The following is a 23,364-nucleotide window of genomic DNA, read 5'->3' as shown; positions in this document are numbered from 1 at the left end:
TTGCACCGGAAGAGAGCGCCGTCGCGAGGCGGAAGTGTTGTGCATCCGGGGCTCAGTGGTTCCTCGCGGCCCGCATGCCGTAGCGTCAGTGTGCCCGTCATGTGCCCACTGGCGCCTTGCCACGGCAGTCTCATGGCCGGAGAGGGAGACACAGCATCCTTTGTTGTTGTGCCCGTGGCCTCGCTCTACTGTGCGCCAGAAAGGGTGTCCCTGGCACCCGGGATGGAGCTAGACAGGACCAGGGTTCCAGAGAAGGGAGTGCCCACCTACTATGTGCCAGGACTGCAGCAGATTACAGAATGTGCTCACGGTCTCCAGCTTTACCCTCGTACTGCTGTTCCCTTGCTCCTGTCCGGAACCTTCTTGAACCAATGCACTGCTTTTCTTGCTAACACCTGTGCTGGGTTGTGCACGGACTATCATTCTTGTTAATGAAAAAAAAAGGCCTCCAATTGTAAGCTTACCACTGATACCCCTCCAGCCGTTTTAATAACGTTACTGTCGGGAGGATAGCTCAGGGGCAACGTGCTCGCCTGGGAAGCAAGACAACACGGAGCAAAACAGATTCGATCCACGGGTCCGCGCATAGAAACCTCTGGGTATTAAGCGTGTTATACAAAACGTATCATATCATATTCAGTCCCATTTCATGGCCTCTTTTAATCCCATTGTGCTCACACACTGATACCTCTAGTTTGAGGACCACTCTCACACTAAGAGATGCCCCCCTTCTGGCATTAGAATGTCTCTGCCTTCCTTGTCCCGCTATCCCAGCCTCACTCCAGTGGCTTGCTAAACATACAAAAACAACTGCACCTAGAAAAGCGACCTGCCACCTTTGGCTCGCCAGATGTTTGAGACTACAACGCCAGCCTGCGTAATCCATGATGAGGGAAGTTGTAGTCCAAAACATCTGGAGAGCCACGGGCTGCAGACACCCGTTTCTTCAGCTTGTCTTTATCTTCCCAGAGAAGTGGTCTTCAGAACAAGCTACTTACTCCAGATGTGGCCTGCAGATCGGGCTACAATGCTCCGAATGTAGGTTTCAGATCTGAATACAGTACTCCAGATGTGGTCTTCTTCAGAAAACAATACAATATGCCAGACGTGGCCTCCGTCACAGCTGGATACATGCTCTAGCCGTGTTCTTTAGAACATGATACAGTACTCACATACTCTAGATGTGGCCCCTGGAACTTGATGCAGTATTCCAGGTGTGACCTACTTCAGAACTGGATCCGGTTTGGGTGTGTTTGCCCGAATTTGTTTTGATCGCGTCAAACTGACCGCAATTTATCTGCTCGGGGCCCAATTTAAATGCACATTCATTTTTTTTGTGTCCCCCGCCTCCAGTTTTAAGGAAGTGGGGTACACCCCTGCACCCTCAAAACTGAAAAATATCAAACACGGGGAATGGGGGAAACCCCCGCAACCCCTGCTCTGCAGGGTTGGTATTTTGAAATAGATGCGACCAAATTGCCCCGAAGACCAAATCACCCATGCACAATTCGATCAAATCGGTCATTAGGTCAATTGTTTTAGGTCAAATGGGCTAATACCCTGGATACAAACTCCAGATGCAGCCTCCAGAACTGGACAATGTTTCTCAGATGTGGCCTCACAGGTGGTGTGTACAGTGATAGCACATTTGCCCAGTGTACACAGGTGATATCTCTCCTTGTGCACCCATGCTCCACCTGTGACCTTCTCGCACTCCTTCCCCGCTTGGAGGACATACATTTTAACTTCAAGATCCCCCTTGGTATGACACCTCTGGAGCCCTCACACAAGTGTTGTCCTCTGAGGCCTTTCTTCCCATCCTGCACTGCACCTCAGGGTTTCCGTGCCTGCAAGAGGCACGGCTTCACACCTTTGAATGACCTCCCAGGTGACTCTTCCAGCTTTTATTAATCACGCCTCCTTGCTCCCTTTCTCTCTGGGCAATGGGAAACTGGGGTACCTCACCTACCACCCCTTTCCAATAACGCATAGAAGTGCATTGAAGACTCTGGGAAAAAGATCAGTTGGCCGTGGTGCTGCACTAGCCGCCGCCTTGTCCTCAAAATGGCCTATTTCCCATAACTGGGCCAGTTCCTAACCCAGTTTACAGGCCGGGCTCCCATCACAGCATGCACAGCTCATTTTTGAATCTCATACATGGAAAGTTTCATTGGAGCTTACGTAAACCACATCCATTGCTCTGCCTTCAGGACACACCACAGAAGCAGCTTCATTTGTTTGTCAGTCAGGCGATGCCCCTCCCCCCTCCGGCCTCACCCACTCTTGGCATATTTTTTTCTTTGTAAGGGATTTGTTTGTTGTACCCTCTCCCTGCAGCTCGACTGGTCAGCAGTTACCAGCCTTCAACTGCTCCTGAATTTGTGGAGTGGGACGACATCGACCTTCCTCAAGCCCTTTGGATCAGGAGAAAGAAAGAGGGGACTCCAATGCGACCACACTGCATGCTTCAAAGTAATTGGGCGCGACCGTAGATTCGGTCCGTGTTGTGAGGGAAGCTTAGTCAGGGGCGGGTTTGTTTCAAAGATTGGCACATTTTTAGAAGACACACATCCCCAATGCCGCTGAGGATTTATAATACTTTATTGCAGGGCAAGCCCTACATTCTTATTGGGCCAATGATTGTAAAGCTGGATCAAAGTGACAGGTGTTTCGCACCCACTGGCGATTTCTCAAGGCAAAGGAATCGGCTCCTAACCGCAGGAATTCAGGGGGTGGATATATTATTATCCAGAGTTTTGTGTCCCCATTAGTTTTTCCAGTGCCATCGCTGTGGTGTTTGCTGTGTTGAAAACACTTTTAGATGTCATAATCACCACAAGTACACTTCACTGTGTATTCCAGCAAGAACACATCTCCCCAAGGCATTTCTCTCCTCGCTTGAGTGCCCCGCCATCCTTACTTTCTGTTTTTAAAAACTTGACAGAAATATTCGTTATGCAAATCTGGTTTTCGCGAGCTCCATCCGTGTCTTTTTCAGTTGATCTGTTTCACTTTGCAAACCCACACCTGCATGTTGTCACTTCGGGTTTTGTCTCCGGCTTCGCGGATTTGGAGGTTTTCTCTGCTGGGTTTTGTGCGCCGCCAGCTTCCTTCACTTTTTTTCCCAATCAAACGTATTTGCCCACCCCATGATGTGAATTCTTGTCCCCCCAATATACAGTCTTTTTCGAGTGTGCCTCCTCTTTAGCATTATCTTGGCTTTTCCTCTCTCAATTTATTCACATGCCTGACATGGAGGTTTGAAATGTTCACGACAGTCCCTTTAATATTCAACCATACCTTTCACCACTGAAATGGGGCTCATTATGTGGCCCCCCAGTTGCTTGGGACTACAACTCGAATGAGCCTTCACCGTACACTATGCTGGCAAGGGACGATGGCATTTGATGTCCAAAAAATCAGGTGGCCGCATAATGAGTAACCATGGACTAGGGTACAGAAATTCCCTACCATTGTATAATGTCCTAAACTGAGACTTCCCTCATTCTCCTTAGCATACATGATGCACTGTGCCCATGTACAAACGCACTGTCCACTAACTACTCTTACTGACCATTCTTCATTCTCTACCCACAGAAAAGATCAACGGGGATGTGACGCAGAGTGGAGAAGGGAGGCTGGACGCGCAGCACCGACAGCCCAGAGACACCGCCACCCAGAAGCCTAAATCCAGGGGCTCCCACATCAGCCAGGATCTGGCAGGCGGTAGCCTGGCCATTGATACGCTCCCAGACAATGAAACACAGATTGTGGTGAGTTTGAGTGTGGACTTTAATAGAGTCAGGAGACTCCACTCACAGCAGACCTTCTAGGTGGCTTTGAGGTATATGATCTCGGCTCAGTGTATGCGTTTCTATTATAGTAGGGGATATTTGGCGGTTGGGTGGATGGAAGTTCTGCTGCAGACACCTTGTGGTACACCCTCATTAAGGTAGACAGGGTGAAGTCTGAACACATAAGTAAATGGTCCTGAGATCGTGCAGGAAATGGGTTCTTCAGACTCTGTACAAGATCCTTGAATGCTGCGGATAACCTTTCAAGTGAGAGAAACACTTGTCCTGCTAATGAAAGAGGTTAATCTTAGCTCCTTTTAAAAGATGACTGGCAGCAGGTATCTTGAATGTTGCTGTGGTGGCTTTTTTGCTCAAAAAGTCATTAGTGGATGCTCCTCACCAGTACATTATCGGCCCACAGGGGTGTTGCTAGGTCTGGAAAAGATCTGGGGCTACTCTAATGTCGGGACTCTCGGGACTCAGGGCTAGCTAGCCTTTCAATTGTAGCTCCTGAGCTTCTATCCGGGGTTACAACCAGAAGTCCCAGGGCTATAGCCCCCCCCCCAGGTCTCCCTAGCGACGCCTTTTTCAGCCCATACCGTACCCAACATATACAGGCAGGATCATAGAGAGACCTTTACCGAGACAACTTTAGAGGTACCTTTAGTTCAATAAACTCTTAGCAGAAAATCATGTTCCCATTCACTCTATGTTACCAACATGACGGTAGCTCACATTAGAGAATCAGGCCTGTCTAGCCTAGGGGCCTGATCAACTGGCAACATTGATCTTATTGGATCTCTCTCCTGCGATTTATACTATTAACTATAAAACATCAATAGAGAAGAAGGCCTTTTATGGTTTGTTATCACTTAACCTGCACTTCTTTAGCTGGAATCATAGATTTATTGCAGGACGGTTTACATAGGTTTAAATAGGGAGCTAGTCTGTTTGGTTATGTGGCGTCACATACAGAAGGTCCCTCACATCCTTGATTATTAAAAAGTACCTACTGCCCCTTTCAGGATCCCTATAATGGGGCAAATAGTTACACTGGTGATAGTTCCACATTTTGAAGACCAAACACAAAAAAGTGATTTATCTAGGCCGATTTTGAGTGGCCTTCAAAATGCTGAATTATCACATTCTACCCCCCCCCCTCCCACCCCAACGTTCCTCCTGTGAGTAATTTGGTAATTCGACCATTCGCATGGTGGGTTTGCGCTCGCCTGGGCTTTTTTGAAATTTTAAATGAAATTGAATGATGGTAGATCAACCTCTGGAAAATGTGTGGGGCTAATCCGCACACATTTTCCTTGGCTCACCACACAAGATATGCATAGACCTGTGTACTCGGGTGAACACAGTCTACAGCTGCAGTCCCCCTGTCATATTTAATTTTGATCAGTGGTTTGTAGATCCCCAACTGTCATTATCAGTCTGCATTACTGCTGGAACCTTGGTAAAGTGGCAGAGCAGTCAGACTTACCATAAGAGGAAGGTGTCAACTGTAGGTAAGTACACTGAACCCAATTAGTAAAGAAACACTCAGCCATAAATGTATATTAAAATATATATTTATAATATTTACACCAGAATCACTTTAAAATACTTAGCACAATAAACCAAAACACTTAGGAATACTTTAGAATACTTTTCAAAGGCCACTGCTTAGTTTGTGGTTGCTTGTAGTTACATTTGTTTGACAGTAATGACAGTTCTATCGTATTATAAGTAATAACGCACACTCGTGAATCTTAGCAGAAATACAGTAGAGGCATTTACTCTGGATACACACATAAGATAGTGACTTTTGGGAAGGATAATTGTTGGTTAGTGCAACACTAACAGTTCTTATGTTTTTAGAGGTCGTTTCTTTGCACAGCAAGTCTTTTAAGTTCCATAACGCAACCCTGGCTAAAGGCAGTACGAAGAGGGCTTAAAAGTATTGACAAGCAGCAGAATATGAAAGTTCCTGTGGATACTATACAGTCTCTAGTCTCTAAGATGCAAGAGGACACAATCAATGTTGGAAACCCTGTTAAAGGACTTGCTAAAGGGACACAAGCAGCGGCTTGAGTCATGGTAAGAGGGGGGTCCCCTCGATACCGCTATGTGCACTCCAACGCTCTGGAGCGGCTTCACGGATCAAGGTAAGCAATAACTTTCTCCCCACAGTACCTGAGGTTAGACGAAAAGATTGTGGCTGGATTGTCATCGATGTGGCAGCACTGACCCGACCTGCGGATCCTTTGGTCTAATGACGAAAGGCAGGACAATGGATGGAATCTCTCAGCAGCCGTGTCGAGGGAGGACCTGTGGCCCCTTTTCTGGTCCCTCTGCGATTTTGGCACCTTTTCTGCAGCACCAAAAAAAGGACGTGACTTGCCCGGTCCATCTTCTTTGCTTCTCACAATCCCACACTCTGCAGAGGGGGTCTGGGCAAGTTGGCTCGGATCGCTGGAGAGTTCTTGAGGGCTCAACAAAGACTTGGATGAATTTGGCCTTTCCACAACGATGCACCTGAAATGGGCAGCAAGTCTCCAGGTATTGGGGTTTTGCAGCTCTGAAAACTCACAGGACCTCGGGAGATGGCTTAAGTCAAAGTTCGCCTTGACACTGGTTGTTCCCACCAGTCAAAGGGATGGAGTTGTCCTCTTCAGAGTTCATCTGTCATACAGGAAACAGGGTCAGGGCAGCAGTGGTCGCTTCACGGTTTTGCAAAGGGTCTGCAGGCATGTCTGGTCGTTTTCTTCTTTGGTTACTTCAGTTTCCAGTGATCGACTTCCTTGTCACCTCAGGAGCTGCACCTTTTATACAGTTCCAGCACACACTCCTCTGCAATCTCTCTCACCAATTTACAGAAAGGGGTGGGGGGCTGTCCAATCAGGACAGCCAGACCCCCAGTGGGAGCTGATTCCATTTAGGCACTCAGGCAGACAAAGAGCAGGGGAGTGAAAACTCCTCCCCCACTTCCTGCCTGCTCAGACGCACTGGGGGTCATTACACGTTTGCCGGTCCGGGACCTACGGTGCCGGTAAGCTTGCCGGTTACGTAGTTCCCAGACCGACAAACTATAAGTTCTGCTCGCGGGTGCCATTACGGTGCCAGCTCTGTCCTGGCGGCCGTACCGGCACCCGCGAGCAGAGCATGTCGGATGCACTGGCACCATTCTCAATGGTGCCGGTGGATCCAACCTCCCCATTCCCATTGAGCCCTATGGAGCTCAATGGGAATGGGGAAGAATATTTTCCGGCGGCCGCAAATGGGCAAATACTGGGTCCATCAAGGCCTTAATGCCCCGGTATTTGCCCATTCGTGGGCGCCAGGAAAAAAATGATACCGGCGGCAGCCGTGTCGGTTCTACCAGCGTGGCTATGGCCAGTATCATAATGAGGCCCACTGAAGCCTAGGCAGGGACACCCAAGGATTCCCACCAAAGGCAACACAGACACACAAATGCCTCCCACTCCCAGGACGGTTGAAGAAGGGCTGACAAAAAACAAACATGCTAGTAATGGCGAAAAAAGAAAGGAGCTACCAAGTTAATACAATGGACATAGCCTGCGGTAGAACATTTGCGCAATAGTTGGTAGCACACATCCACTGCCACCAGACATAGAGATTGTCTATGTGACATAAAAGTCAGAGAGAAGGGGGATACTAAGTATCCCTTTGGCACTCCACATACGGTGGTGTGTGCCAATCTCTCAGACTATAAAGCTTCAGGAGAGATACTAAGGATCTGTCCTTAAGAACTGTAGTTACTCGAGAATATATGAAAGAATCTCAAAGGAGGACCCAAAGGATCCCCAGCAACAACGTCCATACGGAGCCGTGTGCTGCAATAGTAGAAATACACAAGCCTTAAAAGAGATATGGAGGAAAGTAGACTCCATATCTCAGTAAAGCACAAAGAACAGAGTTCCGAAAGACGGAGCCCGTAAGAATGAATGAGTGGAAAAAGCCTCCACTCATTCAGGATTAAAGAAAAAGGTCCAGAAGTCCGCAAAACGTGCTGGGGGTCTGGAGATAAGGCATAAACATGATAACATCTCCCTAACAATGGATAGAAGGCCAGTCACAAGGGAAATAATAAAGAATGTAGCCCCCTCAGCCCCCAGCTTGGGGATTCTGTCTTACTTAAAAGGAAATGGGAATAGAGGCGAAAAGGAGAACAGAAGGATACATCTGCAAATCCAAATCTGCCACTGCAACCAGACTCATCCTCGTCAATATCAGAAAAATGTGTCATCGTTTTCTTTTCAATACTGCTAAAGAGCTAATTCTCCTCCTTAGTCCTTTCTTGATCTGACTACTTGCCAGGCTCCTCTATGTCCTTCCCAACTATGCTTTTTCACCTCTGAACAAAGTACTCACCTTCACGATACTCACACTTTTCAACCTTTCTCGCTTTATCTCTACCTCCGCTGCCCATCGCAAGATTGGCTGGCTAACTCTGCGACAAAGTGCTAAGGATTAACTTCTGTCCATGGACTCACCCCACCCTACCCATCTGCTCATCCCACTCCCTACTCTCCTCCTGTGCTCCCTCTCGGGTTCTGCTCTCTCTTCCCTACTCTGGAATGCTCTTCCTCTCCCTCTCTGTACTACTCCAACTCTACCACTATTTAAATCCAACCTCAAAGCTCTCCTTCCTTCTGAAGAACCTGTTATCTAGCTCTCTACGCTGCTGTTTCATCTCAACCTACCCTTCATGGACAAACCTACAGCACATTTCCGTCGCCCATCCATCCTTAATTCAGCACTTCCTCCACCATCCTTTTCCTGTGACATTCTGTCCTCGTCCCTGGTCAATGTTTCCACCTCCCCCTGCAAAATCTGGTCTTCAAATCACATTCTCTCACCCCATTGTAAAGGACCCATGTCCTCCGCTCTGTTATCAACGATACATTCTGTACTTGTTGTTGAGCCAAAAATGCATTGTTTTCCCTGTGATGTTAGTGAATAAATAAATAGAAAAGTAAAATAAATGAGGTTGAAGTAGAGTTAAGAGTGAAGTATTCTCCAGGCTCAGCAGTTGAGGTCACTGACGGCGATTCAACTGCGGCTGTGCCTGTCCTTCCTTGTCCTAACTATACAAACACGGTTTGCTTTGTCCTTCCATAGACATCTGTGTGCAACTAGTTTCCCCATTCTGTTCAGAGCCTATATCTCCCACAGAGATTCAAAGCATCCTTCAGACTGGAAGCAAGTGCCCCTCCTGTGTGCTATATTTGTATTGCTCTGAGGTGCAAACTGTGCATTGAGGGAGAAAGAAAATGTAATGTGTGTGGGGGAGGTAAATTTGACACAAAGGGAAGTGCACACAGTCAGCAAACTGGCTGCTTTAAAGAATTGAGCAGTAGGCAAATGCGCTTTCTATGAGGTAGTTGGAATCAAAAGCACTTTAAGGCACTTTTCTGTGAAACAGTGTTACCGGACAGCCAATAATTGCCCTGGAGAGTTTAATTAATTTAGCATGCACACAGAGCTCATAACAGACTACATTCTGGCCAAAAAGCAATCCCTGTCAACTTGATAAATTTGCATAGCGGTTGGTCAGATAGCACAGTGAGTAGAGCGCTTGCTTTGCCATCTATGCAGAGCCTGCCGACACAGGTTCGAATCCCGGCAGGGTCAAACTCAGCCTTTCATTCTTCCGAGGTCGATAAATGAGCACCACACACTTTGGTTAATAATAAGCAGCGCTCAGATGCCTGAGGGTTTGTAGCGCTATATAAATACCAAATTATTATTATAGTGCAATTAAAATATTCTCAATGACTAATCAGCATAAATGAATCAAACCGAAAGGTGGGATGACTGGCTGCACGTGAAATGAGCAAGGATTGTCAGTGGAATTGGGCAACAGGAAGAAGGGAAGGGAAGAAGGGAAGGGGTTAAGGAAAACAGTAGCTACCGTCCAGATGCTCTTTCTCGTGGTCGTGACGAGGAAGAACAAGATGTACTTTCTAAGACCATGAGTTCTTGGAAAAGGGCTTCCCAGCTAGCAGTGCTCCATACGAAATGATCAGTTCACATCTTGGATGCTTGCAAGGATGCAGCTCCAAAGAGCTGTCAATTACATAGATAGGGTGGGGGGGAGATGGAAAGAATCTGGGACAAAGGAGACATTGGGAAAAGCCAGTGGAGAGCTCAAGCTTAAACCTAGAGGACGAAAAGGTCGGTATGGTCGGGCAGGAGGTAACAAAAACAGCACAGTAAAGCAGGGAAGCACACAGGCAGTAAGTAGAATGCGGGTCATCCGTGACATCCGTGCACTGCAACACAGGCAGCTCGGACAGCGGGCTGGGGGGCATTCGGCCCACCACACCTTGAGAGCAAAGGTGTGAAGAGTAGCAACAGCAAAGATGTGGTGAGAACAGCGTATGCAGGAAAAGTGGCATGTGGGAACTCGGATTGGTATGATTTGACCCATGGCATAATTATTTGCAACAGAATTGACGTAGTCAATTTTGCCGCAAACCCAATTTTGCCATGGGTAAAATCATACCAATCCACCCCTCTCGCTCCCCCAATACATCCCCACCTCCTTCCCCCCACTTACCTTTCACCGTCTGCTTTCCATCTGACCCTGCCGCGTCAGTTCCGTCCCTGCAACGCGGGTCAGAACTGACGCTGCAGGGTCCCTTACTCTGTGTTTTTATTTTTTTAAAGTCCTCCGCTTCCAATGTCCTGGAAGCGGGGGACACACCCGCAATCCCCGTTCCCATTATAGCAATCAAGAGGAGCGGGGGACACCCCTGCAAACGCTGTTCGCCTTTTTTCACTATAATGGAACCATATGGCCCATTTGACTGAATTTTTGGTTGTACGATCATTTCGTACAGCCTAAATTACGTTAACATGGGCCATACGGTAAAACATATTCCGTCAAATTGGCCAAAACCGGGAACTCTACATCGAAACCATGATTATATAACAGTAACAAGCATATTGCTCTTCTTACATGTCTTCCTTCTTAAAGAGCGGTTTGACATTGTTATGAAAGACAATTAAATCTAGAAAGGAGGCATATTGTTGGTTTAAGATACTCTGTGTAGAAGATATAGACTTTTCAGTATATGGATTACAAATCCAACGGCTGTAGCAATGATTTCTTCAAAAAAGTCTACAATAATATTTAGGCAACTGATGACAGATACCAATGGGTCTTTACAGTAGTAGGATTAAGTACATATATGTTTAACATATCCACATAGTCGGCTACCAATATGGATGACTGCTCCTGCTTTAAGAGACTGCATTTGGCACATAATACATAGGGCCTCATTACGACTCAGGCGGTAAGGGGTTTACGGCGGCGTAAACAGCGCCGACCCTTACCGCCTGATTCCGAGGTCCCTTAGCGCCATGGAGGTTTTAACACCTGCTTTTAGCAGGTGTTAAAATCCATGGCGCTAAGGGACCTTGATGTTAATTACGCCACTGTAATTTACGGTGGCGTAATTAACGCCTTCCCCACTCCCATTATGCCCTATGGGGCAAAAATGGGAATGGGGAAGGGTAAATGGGGATTGGGGACTTACCGCCCCGCCAACCTCGGAATGGGGCGGTAAGTCCGCCAACCACCATGGCATAAACTTAGTTTACGCCATGGTGGTAAAGGTACGACCCAGGCGGTAACTTACCGCCTGGGTCGTAATGAGGCCCATAGTCTAACGAAATGACATCTTGAGAGGTGACTTCAATGTAGTGCCGAATACCAGTTTTGCTAAGAACTCAACACGCACAAATGTCAGGCAGGTATTCGTCAAGGGCATCTTAAGGCATTCAAAATGACTTAAAGTATGTGTATGTGACTTTAATGCAACATCTTTTGCTTTTATTAAGGTAGAGTCACATAAGCATATTTTAGAGGTGACTCTTGGAAGGGGTAGCAATAATTCACCTTCCATGCGTTTTCTCCGGCCTTGCTCCTGTTATGCTGAGTTTGGTTATAGTGAAAGAAGAGAAACATATATGTAGATGGAAGTGTAATTAAAGCTTGATATTGGTGGACAAATTCGCAATCCAGCCCCTGGTCCTCTCAAGTCTTCCTTCCTTGACCTGAATCATTTCCTTGAGTCACTTCCCACCAAAATCCCGATTGTCCTGCTGAGGGTCTTTAACCTTCCTAAGCCCTCCATAGCCACCTTTGGACTTAATTCCCTCCTATCCGACCACTCACTCTACTCCCTCCAAGACAAGCTGCCCAATCTGGTGGAAACTCTCTTGACCTTTCCTTTCTCTCCACTGTGCTCTCCCCGGTATACAGTGATAATAACGAATTAGGAATAACGAACAACTTTTTAAAAGACCCTAAAATAACGAAAAATACAGAATTTTGTATGTAAAATATATATGGGGGTGGGCTAAGGGAATAAAACAACTCTGGAGGGGTTTGGGGGAGGGTTATGGACCTATGGAAATGGGGGCATGGTGGGGTCCCCCCAAATTAAAGAAAATATTTGTTTTTGGGTATTTCTCATTATTTTGGGGTCGTGAAAAAGGTTTTCGTTATTCCTGTTTTTGTTGTAATCACATGGAACCCTCACCTCCTCTTACCTCTCTATTGACACCTCTCCGTCCAATCACTCTATTGTTCATTCCAACATCTCAGTCCTTCCCCCCTCTACACCTCCTCTTTCCTCTTTAATGACCAAGAGGAAATTCAAGTACAACTCTCTTTCGCCTTAACTTTATGACGTGAGGACCACCCCTCCTGTCCCTCTCCCCTATTCATGCCTTTTCCATTGACCTTGCTTTTTCTGATTTTCACTATGCACTTATGACTCCCTTTGACCAACACTATTATGCACACACATTCACACCTTACCATCCCCATCCTCAGCACTGAATCTCCTCTGAGATTCATACCCTCAAAATAAACATGCTAACACAATTCACAGACCTCCACCCTATTCCCCTATTCTGCTAGATCTCCCTGCTGTTCTCTGCACTGGACTCTGCCAAATCCTCCTACTTTACAAACCTCATTTACTCCCTTCGAAATCACCCCAGCAAATCTTTATCTACCCTCCAAGCTTTGCTCACATCTCCCAAAATTCTTTGCCTCATCGCTTTCTGCTAACAATTTTGCTCGCTCATATTTCTGTAAAATCGCAAACATGTGTGACACTCACATCCCTCCTGTCTTCCATCCCACCCTCCTTCTGTCTACCAACTCTACCCCTAAACCATCTACGCTCAACTACTTCTCTACCTCTCCTAATGAACTAGTACCCATCCTTCGCAGCGCCAACCCATTTTGTGCTCCTTTTGACCCATTTGCTCCTCAAACGGTCAAAGACACAGTCGCTATCAGCTACCCGTATCTCTCTGAAATCTTTATCCTCTTTCTCTACACAGGACTCTTCCCTGCCTCCTTCCAATCTGCCACTCTCCTACCCCTAACGACCCAAACGTTCAGGTGAACTATTGCCCAAATTGCCCTCTTTCCCATTACTCAAGGTCCTTGAGTGGGTGGTTTCAACCAGATCACTAAATATTTACTTGAGGATAATGACCTTGGAGATTCACTTCCATCTGGTTCCATATTAAACCTGCCACCAAGAGTGCACTCATGCACATCTCCAACTTTCTCTCGGATGCTCACCACTCCAAACTCTATTCTTAATCATCCTTTTGGACCTCTCTGTTGCATTCAACGCTGTCAACCACTCCTCTTTCCCCCAGTTCTTCAGTACCTTGGGTTTTGCAAGTCTGCTCTTACGCGGATTCCTTCCTAACTAGAACGTCAATCCTTTTAAATCTGTTGGAATGCGCAAACCTCTAACACAGAGGTATTAAAACTGTGGGGCGTGCAGTTAAAAAAATGAAAACCTGTTTTTTCTTTTTTTTTTTAAATGGGGGAAAAGAAAAAGCCAGCGTGGGATTTGTGCATATCCCATCCTACCATGGCCCCCACCACAGATTCTCAGTGTGACAGGGCCAGGTTTAGTGTCAGTGGAAGTGGCTGACCCAGGAAATAGACACCCTGGAAGTGTGCTCTTTATCCCTTTCCAGAGAGCGTGCTTCCAGGGTGTTTGAATCCAGTCGCAGGAACGAAACAGGACCAGGATTATACGAGATGAGGAGGTGGGCCCTGGAGTTGTTTGTGGAAAGGGTGGGGGGTCTTTTGGGCTGTTTTTGGAGTCGGCGGAGGAGCCTTGGGGCTATTTTTGGACAGGGTTGGATGACCCTTTGATTATTTTTGGAGCGGGTTGGGGAGCCCTCAGGTTGTTTGTGGAAAGGGCGGGGGGAGCCCTGGGGTTGTTTTTGGAGTAGGTGGGACTCTGCGATTGTTTATGGAGCGGGCAGGGGAGCCCTGGGGTTGTTTACTGGCGAGGGTGGGGGCACTGCAACTATGCAGTGTGTGGGATGGAGGAGCACAGGGACTATGCAGGGAATGGGGTAGGATGGGGTCCTGTGCTGGGGTGGCTTGTCGATAATGGGCGACTGGGCATGGACCCAGCTGCCCCCTTGCGCATTATGGAGGACCCAGCCCAGTGAAACACTGAGTGCTCCCTCCGCTGCTTTTTTCAGCTGTGGGAGCACTCCTGGGCTGGATGAACTGTCAATGGGAAACACTGTTTCCCTTTGACAGTTCAGTTGCCCAGCCACACAGGCTCAAGGCTGGGTGCATTTTACTTCAGCAGCCTTGCATATCTCACTGGAAATGCTGGCTGGGAAACTGCATGTCTGTATGTACGAGGGGGAACTCCTGCGCCTCCTCGCACATTCAGACCGAGCAGGCTGGACCGGGGTGTTTCAGCACCCATGCTCAGACCTCTGCACGCATGTGCAGGAACCAGGAAGCTCTTGCTTCCAGACGCCTGTTCACGATGTAGAAGCTGAAACACTGGGGAGGAAACCTCGTAACTGGGGCAGAAGGAAAGTGTATGTTCATTTAAATATGTGTATGGATGGTTGTATGCTTGTGTTATGAGTGAGTGTATGATTATGGGTGCTTGTGTGAATGATAGTGCTTGCTGTGTGAATGGTGTTTGTGTGTGTGTGTTTGTGTGTGGGTATTGGTCCGTGGGGTTGATTTTGGCGAGTGGGGGGGCAAGGGGAAGGGGTTGTACAACAAAAGCATTTTAAAAATGCCCTTGCTGCACAATCCCCCCTACCCACCCGTGAAAATCAGCTCTCCTTCTGAGGCGGTGAGGAGCCCAGGGGACAGCAATGGTATTCTTTTTTACAGGACACCTATCATAGATGTACAGTAAAAAATACCATGCTTTCCCCCTGTGCCCCCCCATCACCTTGCATACACACATAATCACTTTGACTGTGTGCGTGTGTTAGGCACGTTGAGGCCCAGGGGATAGGAATGGTCTCTTTTTACTGGACATATACCATAGATGTCCAGTATAAAAATACCATGCCTGCCCCGTGGGCCTCCCAGCATCAATTGCAAACCATTTTTGCTTTTTACCCAATTTTATTTGTATAAAGTATGCTCTAAAATCAATATTTTAACCCTTTAGTTTAAAAAATGTCTCGGGGGACCACCTTTGATTGGTTCGGGCTCAATGGCTATGCTTGGTCGCTAAGGCATATCTGGGGGAAATATTTAGGCCCCTTCATTAAAGGGATTCACCAGCCGCCACTGACCCTGGGACTGTGCTTGGAGCAGGATGGGTGGGGGAGCCATGGGATAGTGGTAGGAGCAGGGTGAGGAGAGCCCAGGGACTTTGGTGGGATCAGGGTGGGGAGAACCCAGGCTCTGTGGTCGGGTGGGGAGAGCCCAGGGACTAGGCTAGGAGTGGGATGAGGGAGCCAGAGACTGTGATGGGAGCAGGTGGGGGAGCCCAGGGACTATACTGTGAATAGGGTGCAGTGACGATGATGTGCGATAGTTCATAGAAATTTGGACTTACTGTCCATTTGGCAGTTTTGGGGGGCCCGGCCTATCCACATTTTGCTCAGGCTGGGGCTGAGCACAAAAAAGATTGAAGACCACTGCTCTAACACCACACATCTCCCTGTCAGCGTCCAAAAAGGATCACTCCTCCTATCTCTGCTCTTCACCCTCTTCACCTCGATCCTAGGAAGATTTATTTCATTCTTTTCTTCTTTCCCTTCTTCATCGCAGCCATCTTGGAAAGGATTATGAACTGTCTCACTGCAAACCATCACTGGATGGCTCTCAGCTGCCTCATGCTGAGCTTTCACAAATGGAAGCCCTCATTCTCCCGGCTTCCAACGGCACCCCCCTATTCTCCTACCTCCTTCACGCCTGATCTTCTTGCATCCTTGCCAAGGACTTGCTACCTTGGGGTCCTCTTTGATAGCAACCCCCGACTGCAACAATTCATCATTACCACAACCTCCACTGCTACTTATATTACCCTTCTCAACATTCTGAAAATGTGCCCAATTTTTACTACTTTACAAAAACTCTTGTGCTCAGCAAACTCGACTATTGGTCGTACCAGCACCTTGGACTTTCTTTCTACTCATTCCTTCACCTAGAAAAAGTCTTCAGCTTGGCTACCCTCACTCTCTACGAACTACCCAGATCCTCCCCCACATCTACCTACCTATACCATGCTGGTTGGCCCTTCATGCACAAACATTCCCTTTATACGTGCCTTCTAGTTTACAAAGCTATCAATGGTGTTGCTCCTCAGTACTGTTTCACTGTATCTGTTTATTCGCCATCATGTTCCTTCCGCTCCTCCTCTGCAGTCAACCTCACTGTCCCATACCCCACATCCCCTTTCTTCGGCTCTTTTTCCTTAGCCACCCTGCTCCATTGGAATCCGCAACCTATCACAATCAAAACCAGCTCGTTTGGGGGATCTCTTCAAATCTGTGCTTAAACTTCACTTACTTTCCAAAGAGGGGCTGCTCCCCCTACCATCTCCCCCGCTTTCCCGATCTGACCCCACCACTCCCTCCAGGCAATGGCCAGTGGGCCTCTGGGCCTCATTGTAACCCTGCCAATAGCCGTGCCTGTGAAACAGGCATGGCTGCCGCCGGAGATGCATTTTTTCCAGCACCAGCCAATGAGGAATTCCGACATTGCCGGACCCGGTAATTCCTGCATTGCCGGGTGCCGGTGCCGGTGCCTGTCAGTCCCCATTCCCATTTGAACCCCATAGGGCTCAATGGGAATGGGGATGTCGGATGCACTGGCACCGTCAACGACGGTGCTGGTGCATCCGACATGCTGCGCTCGCGGGTACAGCTCTGCCCGCCAGGCCAGACCTGGCGGGCTGACAGGCGCCTGCGAGCACAGCTCATAGTATGGCGGTCCGGGAACTACGGTACCGGCATGCTTACTGGTACCATAGTTCCTGGACCGCCATACTTATAATGAGGCCGTCTGGCTTTTTTTAATAATTGGGGGTAGTCGACCATCATCTCTTTTAATAACTTGGGCAGAGTGGTGAAAAAGGCCTTCTCTATATGACATAACAGGTTACATATGCCATTCACTCTATTGTTGCCACTATGCAGTTGGTTTTACAGGCTATGAACAATGTGCCATGAGCTTTTTAAAGTTGGTGAATAGAGGCTGGGTGAAGCAAAGAGAAATTGTATATTGAACAGCGCTCTTGTCCCAGTCAGGTCGGGTAGTCCATAGTGGAGACTTCCATTTTTCCCAGTGGTATTGCATCTTTTTTCCCTTCTGCAGTGTGCTGTCAGCTTAGATGTATTTTTCTTCTAATTCAAGCTCCCACGCGGCAGGATAGGTGGAGTGTAGAGGGTACAGAGGGGGGTTCAGGGTACAGTGCAGGTAACATTTCTCTGTTTAGCTTTCCCTGCAGGAAACAGGCAGGCAAAATACTCTAATCAGTGCAGGGTGCCTGATGAGGCTGGTGGCACTTGGCCTAACATACACACACGCAAACAAAAATCTCAAATTCACTTAGCGCCTACCTGACAAAGCTTCATCTGAAACAAATGGCGAACAGAGCTACCTACCTAGCCGGACACCTACTGGATGCGATATGGTGCAGCGGTGGATTTACCACTTACACCCGCCACACCGGTCATCTCGAACAACCACTATATGATCCCTTTTACTATCAACATCTCAAATCATACAACAGCCGCAAACAGAGACCAAGCAACCACATCCAAAACAAAATGAAAAGCTTAATCTAGAAAATGAAATCTGACGTTCACCAGTTGAATCAAACGATTGCAGATATTTCCAAAACCTGGATAGCAAAGTGCCTAGATAGACTAACACCTCAGAAGCCTTTCAACCCATCATACAAAAAGGAGCTGCAAGACGGTTCACACCAGAGCCAAGAGCACGCAAGAAAACCAACGGAAGGTTAGAGAAAACATGGAGAAAAAGCTACAACCAACCCAACAAAGTACCAACAGCAGATCCGGCGTTTAAAGCAGCCATGTTAAAAGCCAAGACATCTCACTACATTGAAAGAATTCAATCAGTGACAAGCTCACAGAAGGAAATGTACAAAATCATCAACAAAATGAAAAAAAAGCACATCTCATTCAGCAGCCTGCCCATAGCTTCCCCCCAAAAGCTGAGCCACAACATTGCACACCATTTCATAAGCAAAATCCAACAGTCCATCAACGCAACTACCTCAGAAACAATCGATAAGATACCAGACACAGGGAACCCGATAACAGCGAAAGAACTCTTCTTCGGACAAATCTCAGAAGAAACCATCAAAAAACTAGTAAATGAGATTAATAAGGTGGGATCACCCAATGACCCTTGCCGACCAGACGTGCACAAAAGCCTAGTCACCAAAAATGCCCCAGCCCTCTAATTTCCAAAATGGAAGAATGTTTTGGTTGAAACAGGAATTGTACCAAAGGCTTATGAAGCTGCCTACGTTAAACCATTTTTAAGGAATGAAGTGGCAAAAGCAGACGATCCAACTAAGTACAGGCCTATATCCAACTCACCCTACTGTGCCAAAATTCTGTAGAGCTACATGTACAACGAAATGATCTACCCTGTTAAAACAAATGGATTAATGGACCAATCCAGACGAATGAGAGGAACAGAATCAACACTGCTTTCCATATGAAGCCACCAAAAGATGAATGCTGACAACAACATATCATCAGCCCTTATTCTACTGGACATACCCGCAGATTTCAACACCATCAGCCACATAACCTTAATCAATAAACTACAAGAAGCCAGCATTCACAGCTCTGCGCTGCAGTTGTTAAAATACGTTCTCACAGACAGCACTAAAACAATCTACTTATCTATTTTGACCTGAACTAACAGAATCACCAGCTGCTGCAGCCCAAAATTATCATGGCTCTCACCATTTCTCTTCAATATATATATCGCTACCCTCATAAAACGAATCCAAAAATGGACTAACTTGTTACTACTTTGCAGACAGAACCCAACTTATTTTCAAGATGTCTACTGTTTCTGATTCAAACGATTGCCTCAATGAGTTCAACCTCTCAATGACCAACAGCAACATAAAACTAAACCCAAATAAGACAGAAATGATTATCACCACTGACAACATCAATGAATTGCAAGGGCAAACTGTATTTTTCACTCTCAACCTGTGCCAGCGAGATAATGCAAAAATAGATACTTCACAAATAGTTGTGGTTTGCCAAGATATATTTGCCATGTATCAGCCGACACGTGTTTTGACCTGCTGAGGTCTTCTTCAGGGCTGATACACGGATAGGGTATCTAATAAGATACAAATATGTGCACTGTACACAAGCGGGGCAAGAAGATTCCCAACACAATGGGCCTCATTCCGAGTACGGCGCTAACCAATGGCGCTATTAACGCCTTGGTTGACGCCGTACCCGGACCGGCAGCGCCTTGGTGGTTGGCGGAATTACCGCCCCATTCCAAGGTTGGCGGGGCGGTAATTCCCCAATCCCCATTTACCCTTCCCCATTCCCATTCTTGCCCCATAGGGCATAATGGGAGTGGGGAAGGCGTCAATTACGCCACCGTAAATTACGGTGGCGTAATTAACATCAAGGTCCCTTAGCGCCATGGTATTTAACGCCTGCTAAAAGCAGGTGTTAAAAGCACCATGGCGCTAAGGGAACTCGGAGTATGGCGGTAAGGGATTACCGCCACCGCTCTCGTTAGCGGTGGCCGCTATCCCTTACCGCCATACTCGGAATGAGGCCCAATGAAAGAAATCCCCATGTACCATTAATGATCATAATTGACAAACAGCAATTATTCAGCGATGAGCATGCAGTAATGTTAACAATTGCAGGTCTCATGGGAAGTGCAGAAACCCCCCAATATTAGGGCATTCCAAATAAATATGGTCAAGGAATATGAGAAAATATGAAACATCAACCGCACACAGAAGATTGTGATATAATGTAAAACAAGAAAACAATATTAAAGCAAGGAAGAAGAGAGCAGGGGGGATGACAATGATACAACAAGAAGGTAAACATTGGTTAGGGCTACTTTGTTTGTGTAAGTCATAGAGCTTCTTAAATGAAACAATTAGAAATCAAACTTCCTTGCAAAGCAGTCGTCGAGTTACTATTAGCATCCCCGTTATAGAACGAGCAGCCCGGTCCATGGCACTTAAAACATGCATATTTGTCTCATTCTATATTTCTAATCAGCTGCTGCTCCCCACGCTTCACCAGTAACCATTGAAGTCCTATGCATGATTCGCTACTAGCGTAATTGACCTAAAAACAGTTGACCTAAAACATTTGATCGAATATTTTTGACCTATTTGTTGGTCAAATTTAATTAAATATATAAATATATGGATTGGGTAAGGGTACAGGTTAGATTGAGGGGAAGTGGGGGGGGGGTTAGGGGGCTCCCCTTGCATTTTAGACTGAAAAAAGGCCAAATAAATGTGATGAAATGTGATTAGGTCAAATGCTTTAGGTCAAATAGAGCCAAACCCATGATTCACTAGTTACAGCAGTTCAAGTCTCACACAAATGTGGGACATGCAACTGCTCTAACAGCAAACACGTGTGAATTCACTAATGCAACTTTTGAGATTAAAGATGGTACATATTTGTAAAGTTTGCTATTTTTGCATTGGTTAGAAAGTGTTAACTTGGCTCATATCAGTATGGACAGCATATTTGTTCTGTCTCAACTCTAGGCGATGTGGCAGTTGCCAGTTAATTATACCCTTCAACAAATTGAGTCTCGGTCGCACAGGGACCCGGTGAGTTGTGCGATTTCTGCAGATCGTGAGTCATAATGAGCACTAAAATTATAACACAGACTAATGCTGCACAATTACGAAGGCTTGATGCAACTTAACTCTCTGCAGGCGTATTGCGTCGCCTTATTTTGATAAAGCCATGTTTCGCATCAGGGGCGTTGCTAGGGGGGGGGGGGCTAAGGGGGCTATAGCCCCTGATCTTTTGGTTGTAGCCCCGGATAGAATCTCAGCAGCTACAGCCAAAAGACTAGCTAGCCCCCAGTCCCAACAGTTCCTACATCAGCTTAGCCCCGGGTCTTTTCCAGACCTAGCAACTCCCCTGTTTCGCATATTGAATGAAAAAGGTAATTACTGCAATGCAGGTGTGGTTTACAGGCGCACTAAAGGGAGTCGAGTTGCTGTTTGAGATATTGGCGAACAAGGCCTTTCACTTGCATATTAGAGCGCATGTCACGCCTGCACTGTGGTGACTAGTGCCTCATGCATAGCCCTTCAATGGTTACGGGTGAATCTTGGGGAGCAGAGGTTGATTAGAAATATAGACTCAGATGAATATTAATGTTTTAAGTGCCCAGGACCGGGCTGCCTGTTCTATAACAGGGATGCTAATAGTAACTCGCCGACTGCTTTGTAATGAAGTTTGATTTCTAATTGTGTCACTTAAGAAGCTCTATCCCCTACATAGACAAAGTAACTCTAACCAATGTTTACTTTTTTGTTGTATCATTTTCACCCCCCCCCCCGTTCTCTTCTTTCTTTACTATTGTTTTCTTGTTTTATGTTATGTCGCAATCTTCTGTGTGCGGTTCATGTTTCATATTTTCTCATATTCCTTGACCATATATATTTGGAATGTCCTATTTTTGGGGGTTTTCTGCACTTCCCATGGCACCTGCAATTGTTGACATTATTGCACACTCATCACAGTTGAATTGATGTATGTCATTTGTGATTATTAATGTTACATTGGGATTTCATTGTGTTGGAAATGTTCTTGTCCCACTTGTCTACACTGCACAAATGTGATCTTATTTGATACCCTATGCATGTATCATCCCTGCAAAAGACCTCAGCAAGTCGAAACACGTGTCGGCTGACTCATTGCAAATAAATCTTGGCAAACCAAAATCATTTGTGAAGTACTTATTTTTTATTATCTTGCTGGCGCAGGCTGAGAGTGATAAATACACTTTGCCCTTGTGAATACCCTTTTGGAACATTGGCCTGAGTTCCTGTATAACACTCCGCTTGCAGCCCTGAAATACGATGCATAACAACTTGAATTAAGAGGGAGAGCTCAGACCTAGGAAAGGCCCTTACCCTTTGCCATACTTGTTGAACAATGATTTGCAGACTCCCCCCCAAACCCTCCTGGCCTCCGGAAATGGGAATAAGACCAGAAACATCGAAAGTAATAGAACATCTGTGAATACTCATAGATAGTGGACTCACATTAGAACCACAGGTGAACACAATAGTACAAAAATGCTCCTACCACCTACGCTCAATCAGATGCACCTTTGCATACCTATGCTTCCCACAGTGTACCCGCTTCCTCATTTCAATAATACTATCAAGAATAGACTAAGAAAATAGCCTACACCTAGGAATGCCTCACTGCATTACCAACAAACCACAATGCGCACAAAACATGCTGACAAGCCTTATAATAAGAATAAACAGGAGGGTAACACCCCAGGGTTGAGAAGCCTACACTTGTTACCAGTGAAGAAAAGAATACATCTCAAAGCACGGTGCATCGCTCACAGCGCACTGCATGATCAGGGAGCAGAATTCCACCAATCAAAAATCACCCCTCAATGCCCGCAGAGGATATTTAGATCAAGCAGCGACACGCTTCTCAAATCAAGGCAATTTCAGAAAAACAAGTACAGAGGTGGTGCCTTCTCTTTCCTCATAGAAAAACTGTGGCACTCAATCCTAAAAGTAGTCTATCAACAGAAGAACATCTGATATTTCAGAAATGGTTTAAAACCTGGCTATTCGGCACACCAAGATAGAGACGTATCCACAACCCTTAAACAGGAACCAGAAGCAACAGACGACCACAACGATGCCACCATTGCACAACCTGGCACCTCCTCTACCAATAACACATCAAAATGAACACAAACACGATGACCAAAGCACCCCAAAGGTACAACACTACACAATATGACACCTTCATCAACAAATGACACAGGAAATTGAACTCAATGATCTAAACACCCTGTAAGGTAGAACACAACAAACCTCCAAAAACAAAGGAACGTCACCAAACATCGCTAGCTTCCGCATTCTAGCAGCTTTGTCTTGGTCTTCCGCTTGAGCCACCTTCAACACCATCAAAGAATGCAGGATTCAAATGCGGAGTGAAGATACAACCAGAAATACATTTACAAGAACAT

General features: G+C 46.5%; 1 protein-coding gene across 1 annotated transcript in view; it reads left to right on the top strand.

Moving 5' to 3' along the window:
* PLXDC1 (plexin domain containing 1) overlaps positions 1-23,364 on the top strand; it is a 264,724-nt gene that overhangs the window by 26,677 nt on the left and 214,683 nt on the right. The window contains exon 2 of the mRNA XM_069634701.1: positions 3,598-3,773. Within this exon, the coding sequence (XP_069490802.1) occupies positions 3,598-3,773 (176 nt within the window). The remainder of the gene's footprint in view (positions 1-3,597; positions 3,774-23,364) is intronic.

The sequence above is a fragment of the Ambystoma mexicanum genome, chromosome 13 (genome assembly GCF_040938575.1).
Source record: "Ambystoma mexicanum isolate Mex_15411 chromosome 13, UKY_AmexF1_1, whole genome shotgun sequence".
Taxonomy (NCBI): domain Eukaryota; kingdom Metazoa; phylum Chordata; class Amphibia; order Caudata; family Ambystomatidae; genus Ambystoma; species Ambystoma mexicanum.
This window is presented reverse-complemented; position numbering and strand designations above follow the sequence as displayed.